This window comes from Ictidomys tridecemlineatus, chromosome 6 (assembly GCF_052094955.1).
Source record: "Ictidomys tridecemlineatus isolate mIctTri1 chromosome 6, mIctTri1.hap1, whole genome shotgun sequence".
Taxonomy (NCBI): domain Eukaryota; kingdom Metazoa; phylum Chordata; class Mammalia; order Rodentia; family Sciuridae; genus Ictidomys; species Ictidomys tridecemlineatus.
The window spans coordinates 98226540-98239751 of record NC_135482.1 but is presented as its reverse complement, the minus strand read 5'-3'; the positions used below and the strand labels follow the sequence as shown (position 1 = coordinate 98239751).

The window sequence follows — 13212 nt, the reverse complement described above, 5'->3', positions numbered from 1 at the left end:
GGATACTCTGAGGTTTAGTGGTAGTGTTCCAATGTTCCTCAACCAATATCCCCCTTCAGTCTCACCAGTGTAAGGTCTGGCGAAGCATCGGAGGAAGAGACCACACAAGAGACTGGCTTCATGCAATTGGCAAAAAGGGGATTTATTGATTCAGCATGCTGAGGTTCCGGGCTCACTCAGGAAGATAGAGCAGCCCAGAGCCCGGAACAGAGGTCAAGCAGAGCTTAAGTACACTTTTTGGGGAGGGCGGGGGGCTTTGCATACATCAGAACAAATCATCAAGAGGCACGGGAAAATTGAACAACAACTCTGAGACATGATTAGTACATTCATTGGCGGGAACAGATTGGACAGGGGTGATTGGTGCTCCTAAGTGGGGTACACATTCAAACTGATTGGTTTAGGTCCTGCAATGCCTACGTGCCATATTACACAGAATCCCAGGTTATTAGACAACCAGTGGAAACAGTGGGGATATTTACTGGGCAGTTCCAGTATTGTCCTAACAGCTACAGGGATTACAGGTTCTGCGGGTAGCAGAGGAATTGTAACAATACCTAGTCTTTTACTTTTTAATCCAAGCCCTGCACTTTACAATGCCCAGTCTTTTACACTTTAACTCAGACTCTGCAGTTTAGAAACAGCATAGAAATTTTACCCTTACACCAGGACTGTACTACAACTTATATACGGCCAGGAATGGCTCATATGTTCTCCCCGAAACATCATTCTTTCATAGGAATTTTCATAGGCTTTTGGATCCCCTAGAGAAAAGCATTTGTGGGTCTGGCAGGAATTATAAGAAATGAAAAGCACAATATTTGAATCAGCCACTTTCAAACAGCTGAGACAGCACGCCTGCATGCGGTGGCAGGCAATGGCACCCAGAATCATGAATGGTTTAGTGTTGGTGTTGCAGTGTTCCTCAACGGAGATCTCCCATTCAGACCATCTGCCTAGGTCACTGCATACCATCTGCAAATCACCCCCTACCCATTCCTGTGACATTCAGCATCCAGTCTCAGGCTGTACCTATCTGTGGACAGATCTCTGACAGGACCCCAAGACCCAGGAGTCCTCAGGGACTTAGGCGCAACCCATGCTCAGAGCCAGGAGTCTGTCCGTTGGCCGCTAGGGGGCACGCGCTCCAGTGCTGCGGGCTGAGTCGGTGTGTCCTCCCTTCAGCCCAGTCCTGCTCTGCGCCAAAGGGCTCTGCAGAAGGTGCAAGTCGCGCTCTTCCCAAAGGAGGCCACTGGCCTCTCAGTCACTCCAAACCACCCCTTCTGTGCCCTTAGCGCACAGGCCCCACCTCCTGGTCGAAGGCTGCCGCTGGCAGGACAGCGCCCCTGGTGGCGGTTCGTGGGCCTTGTGGAGTGGCTCAGATGCTCAGGGTCCATGACCTTGGGGTCATTGCTTGCATTGCACACAGGATGGGCTCCATCTGAGGCTCTTCCATGCCAAGACCTCCGCGGGTATACAGCAGTCCCTGCTGCCTCTGCAGGGTTTTCGTAAGTCCAAATTGGGCAGAGGCCTCCTGGCTGCCAGGTTTCTCTTTGGATTCCACTTGTGGGAGGCATTTATATATGAAAGGAGAAAAAGAAAGACCAAAAAAAAAAAAAAAAAGTCATCCTCAAGACTCAGGCTCACTAGCAAGTTAGGGCTTCCAGTATTATCTCTAGGCTGCAAGTGTAAAGAGGGTTGATATGGAAATGCTTGCCTGTGCAAGGAGGTAACCACAGCCCTGCCTTCCTCTCTTTCACCTACATACTTTTTCTTCTGTGTGTTGTAGATTTTCCCTTTCCACATGCTGGTTTGCAAAGCCAGACCTGGGAGAAGCATGCGCCAGAAAGACCACCTGCATGAGAAGCTGCAAGAGTGGCAAGCCTGCATTTTGGCCTGTGGAGGACTGAAGAGGAAGGGAATCTCTTGGTATTCCCTTGCCTCTGGTTTTTCTTGAAAATTAGCAGGATCAAAGCAGGCTGTGAACCCAAGTACAAGAGCAGGCCCTAGATAGGGAGAGCCTCAGGCGGTGTTGGCCACAGGCAATTTTTTCTGAAAGTTCTTTCTCTGATGATCAAGACCCTTGGGGTGGGGGGAATGCCTATGAGTCTCAGTACTCACTGAGACTTGCCCTTTTCCAGCACGTGGTTTTCTGACTTCAAGTCTTAGGCTGTAAGTTAGCCAGCGAAGCTAAGTGTGTTTTCAGCTCAGCCTCTTCAACATGACAGAAATAGAAAGATTTTGCTCTAAGAGAAAATTGCACTTGAATGTTCTCATTTGAAAGAACTGGAAAGTTTCTGACACAAGGCTTCTCTAGTAGTGAGGTCCATCTTCCACACTATTTCTTTTTCTTTTTCAGACAGAAATCAGGACAATTGCCCAGGCTCTTCTGGAACTCTTGATGTCCAAGGAGCTTAGATTCCCAAGTAGTTTGGCGTTCGCAGAGTGCACTTCTGTGCCTGGGTTCTGAAGCACAGGGCTTTTTCTGTCTTTCCAGTATAGACCATTGAACCCAGGATGCTCTGCCCCTGAGCTCCATCCACAGCTCCTTTGATGTTTCAATTTGAGACCAGGTCTGTCTAATTGCAGGGTGTGGCCTTCCATTTGCAATCCTACCCTTCCAGGGTCTTCAGTGTCTGCACACCTGGATCCTGGCCCATAGCCTTTGGAGAGGATATGAACTCTGGGGTGGGGCCCATTGCTACTAGTGGATCCCACCTGCCACCATGTCCATGAGTGCAGGCTACCTCACTAGAGGATGACTGTGGTGAGACAATGATAAACCCAACCTGATCTTTTATTAAATTGGGAGCCCTCTCACCACAAAGCCATGAAAAGCTAATTTCGGCTTTACTATAAATTACTGCAAATTCTGAACCTGCTTGGAATGCCTGCCCGTGCCTTGAACTCACCCATGCCTGGCTCTCTGACCAGATAGCAGCCCTCTCTGAAACTTTAGTGACACCTCATAAATATTGGCCTTCCCTGGCCAGACAACGACCCTCTCTGAGGCTCTAATGGTCCTCATAAATTCTGATGTTGGAGCCAGCAAAAATTGTAAACTACCATTAGTGTGATGCTTGTCAGAGTTCTGTTATCTGTAACCCCCCTTTTGTGTAACTTTCTGGGCTATAAAGCTGGGCTGTAGGAAAGCTGAGGCTGCTGTCTTGTTCCTGCCGTTTTGGGAGGAAAAGGCAGTCCGGCCGGTCGAAATAATAAGCTTGCTTTAATTTGATTTTAATTGGAGTCAGTGGTCTTTTCTTGCGTCCTGGTCTAACAGACAAGACAACCTCATCAACCCAGTCACCCCTACTAGGTCCTCGATGTAGGCTGGTCCTAAATATCCCATCTGCTCACTGCACACACAAGAGTGAATCCTAATGAGCTAGAGCCAATCTAGCACAAAGCTGGATGATCCAGTGAACTTGATTAGATATTGCTGACCCTCCATAAAGTCAACTGAAACAATGATGGTCACCTTGAAAGTCAGCAAGGAGCTCAAAAGCAAAAGCAAATGGATACTCTGAGGTTCAGTGGTGATGTTGCAGTGTTCCTCAACCGAGATCTCCCATTCAGACCATTGCCTAGGTCACTGCACACCATCTGCAAATCACCCCCTACCCATTCCTGTGACATTCAGCATCCAGAGTGCAGGCACCTGTCTTTAAGGCACTAGGAAGTATGTTATCTTCTTGGAGGTCAGGTGTTGAGGTGATAGATGGTGGGGTATCCTCACCTCCTAGGCATCTAAAGGGGTGCACTATACCAGGAGAGGGCCCCACCCACAGCAGCTCTCCCTGACTCAAGTGGACAGCACCCAGGGCTCTGAATCGGACAAGTTCCTGCGTTTAGTGTTGCTGGCTATCCATGGCCTGGTCCTGAAGAAGGTCTTGTGGACATGGTGACTTTGTGGATTTGTTTGCACAATACTACCAGGATCAAATGTGTGTAAGTTTCTTAGATGAGGGCTTTGATACATACACTCGACCCTGAAACTCTGTGGACATCGGGAGCAGTGCTCTAAGCAGATCCACGAAGCTGGGCCTGTGGCTATCAACATCCTGTGTGATCCAGGCAGGAGGATCTCAAAATCTGTGCCAGTCTTTGCCAATCAGGGAGTTTGTCACAAAATGCTCAAAGAAAAAGTCCTACCCAAGGACCTGGGTAGCAGAGCACCCTGGTTTCCTCACGCATTACTGAAAAACAAAACAAAAAGACAGAAAAAAGTAAAGAAGAAAGATCTTGTTTGAAATAGGTCAACCATGATGCTTTCAGTGCTATGCATGAGGAAACTGGGGCTCCAGAGCACAAACTCGTGTGCTCTTCCAATTCTGCATGGTGTCTTGGCTCGTATTCAATGACAGGGGCCCAAAGCCTGAGACCCAGAGTTGGCAGGGAAGTTCCACGTGCCGTCACATTTCCATTTGGATTCCTACCACTCAGGTGGAGGGCAGTGGTTCCACTCCACATTGGAGACCAGGAGACCTAAGTGTGACCACGCTAGCAAAGACACCTCTTCTGTTGGATTCTACTTTCCATTTCTATGGCCCTAAGGGCATTGCCCCCAGAAAAGCAGCCCCTTCTGGTGGCATGGAGTCCTCAACCTTTTAGGCAGTCACCTCTCCCCCATACTCAGGGGCCTCTATCTCACCTCCTCCAGAATGACCAGTGTGTGTTCTCCCCCACAAGACCCATGTGCTTTTCTGGGGTCTCTCCCATCGAAGTTACACAGTGTTGGTGGTGGCACAGCCTCCGGAATGGATTGAGCAGGCAACTTGATATCACACAATGTAAAACTTTATTACCACACTTTTTAACACACCTATCTCAACAATGAAAACACAGCGAAATAGCCATAACAACAACAATGAAAGAACCCCCCCCCAAAACTTATAGTGAAATAAGTATAACAACAACAGTGAAAGAACCCACAAACAACAAAACAAAACTTAAACCAAACCAGATAATAAATAAATAAATAAATAAATAAATAAATAAATAAGGGGTAAATGAATAAATTTTAGAAATCCAGGAGATTCCAGAGGAGAGGAAGAGGAGACGCGTGGTGGGGACCTGGGACTGAGTAACCCTCAGGAGCTCACAGAGGTAGAGGGGCCAGAGGAGACATGAGCTCTAGTGCAGTGTCAACTCTCCAGGACATGTGGAGTGGGTGCTGGCCTGAGAGATGGGTGACCTGGTGCCTCTGGTGTTGTGCTGTGTTTAATTGAGGGTTTTTCCTGGAGAGGCAGCTGCAAGAGAAAAGAGCCCCAACGTGACTGCCTTTCCCTTTGTCTTTCCCGATTCTCAGAAGAACCCTGGCTGTGAGAAGAGCCCAGCCCCTATCCAGACACCAGGACTTCTTCCTGGACGAGGGCCCTCCAGCTGCAGGTGGGGTCAGGAGTATTGGGCTGGGGACCACAGGCCAGTTCCCAGTAGGAGTGGCAGAGGTTCCAGGACACACACATGCAGTCACCCACCCGAGGCCCCCTCATCACAGGCCTGGGACTCACTGGGATCTGTGTTCTCCAGCCCTGTCAGGAGCCTCTCCACCTGGACTGTCAGCCCTGACTCCGGCATGGTGTGGAGCAAGAAGGTCCTGAGACTCCTCAGGCTGTCCATGGACCCCACAAAATCTTCTGGGTACAAGTAGAGCCACATTTGGACAGTGGAGCAGATGGAGCTGGGGACATAGGAGTGGGGCAAGGAGCCATGAGCGACTGGGCATCGCCTTGAGCTGGAAGCACCTTTGGACCACCCGGATGATGGGCTTCCCACAGAGTGGCCAAGTCCCATGCAGCAGGGCGAGAAGGGGGACATCCTGTGAGGGCCATGTGTGGGTAAGAGGCTCCCCTCTCCTGAGCATCGGGGGCTCCCCAAATTTGCCTCAACAGAGAAAAGTGAGGGCCATCATGCCTGGGATTGGCTGTGGAGGGGAGGGATGCTCACAGGGCCAGGCTCTGAGGCGCCAGCCCCTCCTGCAGTCCTTAGCTACCCAGAATCCCACCACAGCTATCTGTGCCCACCCCAGAGGGAAATCACCAGACCACATCCGTGTGCCACAAATCGCAGAAGGTGGACGCCTGAGTTTTTGCCCACCCATCCACTGCCAAGTTTCCCCAAGTGACCCTGGAGTCAGAAGCCCATTCTCGTGGCCCCCAAACCACTCACTTCTGTCCCGGAAGGAAGACTTCCTCCATGCATAGCTGTTGCTCCTCATACCTAGAGAAGGCCAGGAGAATGTCACCTCCTACATCCTGTGCCCTGCATGAACCAAGATGCCTGGTGGCTTTGACTAACTTCCTGCCAATAGTGAAAGCTCAGGAGGGCTGGGAGCTGTGTGTGCACTGCTTCCGAATGGATAGGCCATGTGCCTGCCAAGGGCAGGTGCTTCACATCTGTTGGGCCCATGAATGAACCCAACCAGGTCCCACTCTGTCCACCCCAGCAGTCCCTACTCTGCCTCCAGGCAGTCAGGGGCCCTTCCACATGCAAGCCACATGCTCCTTCCCAAATGTTCAAACTGCTCTTCCTGAGGCCTCTGTCCAGCTGGGCTGAGGCAGAAGAGTTCCCCACAGGGGCAGGACAGGCCCCCCAGGGGAAGTCCTGAGGCCTTGGAAGCCTGGCCCAGTACAAGGCCTAGGAACTACACTCCTAGGGCTCATCCTACTTGGTTGGCTCAACACCCTGGTGGGTTCTCCTGTGAATATCCTACATCCCACAGAGTTGCCAGAGGTCCAGAGTGGTGCCTGCCATCCCATCCACCACACCAAGAGATGGCCATGTCCCAGGCCCTGGAGGTGGCACACACCTTTGACTGAGGAGCTCTAGCACTTTCTGGATGCTGGTCACCTTTGGGCGTCTGCACAACAATTCTTCCACCCAGGAGGGGTGCTGCCTCTGCAGGACATTCACGAGGTCCTTCTCCAACTCCTGGCGCATTAGTGAGGTGAAGCTGTCCACCAGACTGGACACATCCAGGGAGGAACGTCTGTCACATCCCTAGTTTCAGGGATCGAAGAGGGACGTTTCAAGCAGGAAACAGTATCATCTGCAAAATGTCTCACTGTCCTACAGTCAGGTGGAAACTGAACCAAAGGCTTTCCTTCCCTTCTAATTCTCAGTTGAAATGAGGGAAACACACGCACCCACACCCACTCGCATTTGGTGACCATCTGGGGCTGTCCCAAGCGGAGTCACACAGGCGGGTTAGACTCTGCTCACCTGCGAGGTTCTGTCCTGTCTCACCTCCGGTGTCCTTGAGAAAAATCGCCTGAGTGTTCTGGACCCACGGCTGACCCAGCGCCTCCACACACGTGAAAGGCCACTCTGAAGGGCTTTCCTGAGGCCAGGGTGTCCACGGAGGACTGGACCACAAGAGCTCATGGCTCTCTGCTTGCCTTGTCAACACAAGTGAACGGACAGGGGCTGGAGGTGGACTGTTGGTACCTAGCTAGGAGGGTTCCAAGTTCTATATGTTCCATGGCCAAGGAAGTGAGGTCACTTCCTCTGGGACTCCTTACCTGAGTCCCTTTTTCACACAAGATGGTTCCAACGGCCACCTGGGGTGCTGGCTGCTGCCATCTTCCCATAGCATATGCACAAGTGGACAGATTCTGCCAACACAGCCTGGATCTCTTCCCCAGGAAGAACCAGATCCTGCCAGCAGCTCCCCTGGTTGGGGGAGACAGAGCTGGGTTTAGTCCCATTACCTCCTTCTGACCATGGGTGTGAGTTCAAGAAGCCAGGGGCCTCACAGGCTCTCCAGAGTTTTCTAGTGTATCCTGGGGAACCTTCCACCCTCTGCTTTGGAGATGGTCATCACCTGTATGTGCCCATGGGTGCGAGAACCACCTGGGCAACCCTCATGCTGGAGCCATGTGTCTGTCATACACAAACACAGAGGTGACCCAACACAGGAAGGGGGGGAGCCAGGGATGACATGCAATTCTACCCCACCCTGAGTCCTACAGTGAGAGAGGCAAAGTGGACTCCTCTCTTGGCTCTGATTGTGCCCGACTGTGCCCGACTGTGCCCGACTGGAGGTGTGTAGGGACTGATTTTCAGAGAGAGCCTTCATTTACCCCAGAACTGCCAGGGGCTTCTGGGAGATTTTGAATAGCACCCATGTCTCTTTCCATGGGATCATGTGGGTACACAACGAAGGCTGGCAATCTCCAAAGCAGCCCTGTGCCCAAGTCCTGTAGCTCCCTACCCTCTAGGGGATCCACATCACTTCTACCTGGATTCTGAGAAAGAGGCAACAGCCAGGGTCATGGGGTATCGCTTGCAACATGGTCTCATGAGAAGTCTCAGGACTGTGTGGCTTCATTTCCCCTCACAGCAGGAGGGACTGCTGGGATTCTCGAGCTGTGTGACAAAAAAAGGTGGAGTGGCAGCAGGCAGAGACCCAGGGGCCTCAGGAAATAACCAGGAGCCGGCATTTCTCTGCTTCCGTTTCCTAGTGCCCCATATAGGTGAAAATATTGGGGTTTCAAAATATATCAAGAAGCGAGGATGGTGTCAAGTGGTCAAGAGTCTGTCCAGTATCATGGTCTCTAGCATGGGCGTGAGTGCCCCTTCCTCCACGTCTCTAGGGAGAGGCGACATTGCTTCTTTCAGGGTGGCAGCAAGCCACTCTGGTTTGTTTGGTGCACAGTGGAAGGCAAGACTGTTGTCTCCCATTCTTTCAACACAGAGGAAACCAGGCCCCAGTATTAGGAGCAAAGAAGCCTCCCAGAAGGCAACATCCATACAATAGCCAAGGCTTCTGAGCAGGCCCAAGGACAGACAACTCAGTGTGGAGGAATGGAAAGGGAAAAGGAGGCCACTCCTGGCAGAGGCACTCCCTCACCAAATGCGTGTTGACTGAGCACCCTGTGCTCACAGCTTACTGCAACCCAAGAGGCCGAGGCCTTTCCCTGCTCCCAAGGAACTTCAAGAATTCGCCACCCATTCCAGGATCCTCAGGTCCACCTTCCTGGTGCACACAGAGCTAAGTGGCTGCTCATCCTGCTGCCAGCCACAGGCACAGCATGGACCACTGGCCAGGAAAGACTGGAAGATCACTCCTCACTTGCCAAATCACCCCCAGGGGCTGGCTCCTAGCACAGAGAATCCCTGGCTGCCTCTGTGTTCTTGGGAAGATAGATGCTGGAGAGTGGCATTTGGGAAGGGAAGGCCACAAGAAAGACCAGCAGCCACTCAGAAGGGTGATGGGCTTGGTCCACCCTGAGGCTTCATTCCTCTTGCAAACAGGAAATGGCCCCTGAGTTTGAAGCCGCTAAGAAGTCAGAGGAATGGAAAATCCTGCCCTCTTGTGTCCTGAAGCTACAGGCATTCAGTTTCTGGCCTCAGGTGATTACATCCCCTAGCCCACTCAGTTTCTTTGGGAAGGAGAAAGTGCCCTGGACCAGCCTCTCATGCCCCTTTGGGGCCTGCGATTAGGAGGAAGTTTAGTCAAGATCCCTGTCACTAAATACAACTCTGAGACTGACAAGGGCAGCTGGCGATTTTTGTCTTTGGTGGCTCCTCCTGGGGAAGCGACTCAAAATTGATCGGCTCTGATCTTCACGGAACTCTCCCAAACACAAGAAGGAGTCTATACTTTCTTCAAGGACTTATACCTGTAGAATTTCATCCCCCTGCTGAGGACGGAGACTTCAGGTTTCCTACATCACAACCAACTTCCTCTGAGAGGCAAGCAGGCCCTGACCCCATTTCCAATCCTCTTGGGGAAGCTACAGTTGGACAGTGGGGAATCAATGTATCTCATGGCACCGATTTCTGCCTGGGGAGAGACTGATTACTGGCCTGGGTTCAACTGCCTCACTGAAAAGTCCACACATTTCTCAGCTCATCCAGGAGGGTCACCCAAGTTTTCCCTACCTGCCTTCTTGTGACACGCAGGCTAATGCTCGGGAAATGAGCCCACAGGTGTTTCACCCTCCCAGGCCCCATGCTGGAATATATCCCATGCCAGACTTGGGCAAGAGCCTGATAGGATTTGGAGGACTTAGCCTTAACTTTCAGAATCTGAATGTGTAGCTGAAGTCAGCCATAAATCCACACAGTGGATTCAGACGTTGCCACGGCAGAATGCCCTCACCCCCTGCTAGTCCTGAAGCAGGGAGGATGCTTCTTTGGAAACAGGCCTCCTGCTCTGGTGGCCATATACCCCAGGCATGGCCCTGAGCATTGGGTCTACTCAGGTGAAGCCATGCTGGGAAGAATTTGGGGCCAGCACAGGAATGGCTCATATGTTCTCCCCGAAACATTATTCTTTCATAGGAATTTTCATAGGCTTTTGGATCCCCTTGAGAAAAGCATTTGTGGGTCTGGCAGGAATTATAAGAAATGAAAAGCACAATATTCGAATCAGCCACTTTCAAGCAGCTGAGACAGCATGCCTGCATGCGGTGGCAGGCAATGGCACCCAGAATCATGAATGGTGCAGTCTCAGGCTGTGCTTATCTGTGGACAGATCCCTGACAGGACCCCAAGACCCAGGAGTCCTCAGGGACTTAGGTGCAACCCATGCTCAGAGCCAGGAGTCTGTCCGTTGGCCGCCAGGGGGCACGCGCTCCAGTGCTGCGGGCTGAGTCGGTGTGTCCTCCCTTCAGCCCAGTCCTGCTCTGCGCCAAAGGTCCCTGCGGAAGATGCAAGTTGCCCTCTTCCCAAAGGAGGCCAGTGGCCTCTCAGTCACCCCAAGCCACCCCTTCTCCGCCCCCAGGGCAGGCCCCGCCTTCCGGTTGAAGGCTGCCGCTGGCGGGACAGCGCCCCTGGTGGCGGTTCGTGGGCCTTGTGGCGTGGCCCAGAAGCTCAGGGTCCCTGATCCTGGGGTCACTGCTTGCCTTGCATAGAGGGATGCCCTCCGTCTGTGGCTAGTCCATGCCAACATTTCCAGGGGCATGCTGCAGTCCCTGCTGCCTCTGCAGAGTTTTCCTGCCTCCAATGTGGGCTGTGGCCTTGCCACTGCATTCAATTATTATTTCATATCAGGCGTTTAAAACCCTTTTTAATAGTAGAATATTAGGCAGATGCAAAAAATAAAATAGAAGTTTCATTTTGATAAGAGGTAAAAGGAATTAGCTGGCTTGAGTCTATCCATTTTGTGTCTTCAAGGCATATTGGAGAGTGACAAACAGACTTGGAAATTAAGGAATTCCCAGTTTGAATTCCACCCTCTTGTTGTTCCTTGTTGTCATTGTCTTCTTCTTCTCTTGTTTTTTTTGGGGGGAATTGGGGGCCAGTGTTGGGTACTGGGACTGAACCAGAGTCACTCTACCACTGAGCTCCAACCCCAGCATTTTTAATTCTTTTTTAAGACAGGGTCTCACTAAGATGCCTGTGGCCTTGCAATTTTTCTGAAGCTGGACTTGAAGTTGTGACCCCCTGCCTCAGCCTCCTGAGTCACCACCACACACAGCCCCCACCCTCTCTTCTTAATCACACAAGTTAGTTCATCTTGGACAGGTTCTTTAAACTCCTTAAGCCTTGGTTTCCTCAGATATACATGTGTAATTAGAAGGATAAGTTTTCCCTCCTAGGGTGAGGATTCCAGGTCAGGCACTGCCCTTCTGTGTGTTGGCTGGCTTCATCAGCCTTACGGAAATCCAGTTTTACAGCTAAAGGAACAGAGGCAAACAGGTGGAAGGATGTGCTTTAAATCATATAGTTGATAGAGATTAGATGAAGGCAAATTCAGAGCCAGAAAGTCTGGATAAAATTCTTCTCCTCCTACAGTGCATTTCACATTGTTCACAGTGTATCTAGTCCATGATAGGCTCCCAATCCGTTGTGGTTACTTTCTGTTCTTCTTCAAATGTGCCAAGTTCACTCTTAATTTGTGGAAGTTTCCGTATGTTATGTAACAAAATTATCATGAGGTAATTCACTATATAATGACAATATGATATGATATTAGGCAATAGATCTCATAGTGTGTTTTCTTTGCACAGATGGTGGTGAAAGTAGCTATCTTTCTCAGTGGACGAAAAGAAATCAAAAACAATGGTGTATACAATGCAACCATTTATAAATATGTACTTTACCTTTTTTTCTCTTTGAGGAATCATTAGAGAGTAAAGAAGTTAGGAAGAGCACTTATTTCAATTTGAGAACAGAGTGCGAATAGGATGGCTTAAAGAAAGTTACTAAATATTTGGATAAGTGACAGTTTGACCTCTTTCTCCTATTCCCAGGTCATCCAGTACATTACAGAAAAGGGATTTCCCAAACCAGAGTATTCTAATTCCCTACATTACAGGGTCTTATTTTTCATTTGTAGTTTGCATTATTTGATTTGTTTGCATTTAAAATAAAGCCTAATTTGTGCTTTATATCCATAGCCATTCTCTTTTACCTAAGCATAATCAGGAATGCAAGGAATTTGGCGCATTATCTGTTGATCTCCTGTTTACCCAGCCTGGAATGGGAATTTCTCATTCCCCATCAGCATCAGTGCTGATCTGGCTCCTGTGACTGCCCTGTTTGTCTACACCCTTCATCCCAGTGGAGAAATTGCTGCTGACAGTGTCAAGTTCTAGGTGATTTTTCTTCTATGTCTGTCCTGTCCAGAGTAAGAAGGGTAAGCAGTTTGCTTTTTGATACCTCCTTAATAGACCACTCTGATATTTATGTAGTAATCTCACAATAAGTGTGGGTAGCATTTAAGTTATTAAGGAATCAAGAGAATTGCCAAATGGAATGAATTATCCTTGACAATGGTAGGGCTAATTCTGAGATGACAGGAAGGTGGTAAAGGAGAAATTCCTTTAAGGAGAGATGAGGGTAAACATGGGCTGGAGCAATATATGCACAGAATCTATCAGAATTTATTTAGAAAAAAACTGAATTTATTCAGATTTACTTTGTAGAAATTATCTCTACTCTCATTCCTTTTCTTTCTCTACTTCAGGTTAGACTCTCTCTAATGCCAGTCTCCTCAAGCAGCCCATGAATCATTGTGTGCCCTCCAGGCTGTGGATAAAAGTGTCCTCCTGCTGAAATTGGAATAACAGCTGCCAGCTGAGATCCCTGATTTCCTCAGTTTTCTTATTTCTGTCTGGACTCTTCATATGAAGCTTATGTGACATGAAACATGTTGAAACTATCCACTAATTTCTTCCTTTGTTACTTTGTGGATTATACATTTATTTTTCTTGACTTACCCAACACTCATAGTAAAACATAATTCTATACAAGATTATGACC

The 13212-nt window shown here is 49.7% G+C and overlaps 1 protein-coding gene across 1 annotated transcript in view; it reads right to left on the bottom strand.

Moving 5' to 3' along the window:
* Positions 1-4779: 4779 nt before the first annotated feature.
* The window catches only part of LOC120888359 (uncharacterized), a 57646-nt gene continuing 49213 nt past the window's right edge, over positions 4780-13212 (bottom strand). Inside the window, exons 4-7 of the mRNA XM_078015270.1 lie at positions 6809-8367; positions 6169-6219; positions 5511-5680; positions 4780-5249 (exon numbers count right to left, since the gene is read on the bottom strand). Of these exons, the coding sequence (XP_077871396.1) occupies positions 5221-5249; positions 5511-5680; positions 6169-6219; positions 6809-6939 (381 nt within the window). The 5' untranslated portion in view covers positions 6940-8367 and the 3' untranslated portion in view covers positions 4780-5220. The remainder of the gene's footprint in view (positions 5250-5510; positions 5681-6168; positions 6220-6808; positions 8368-13212) is intronic.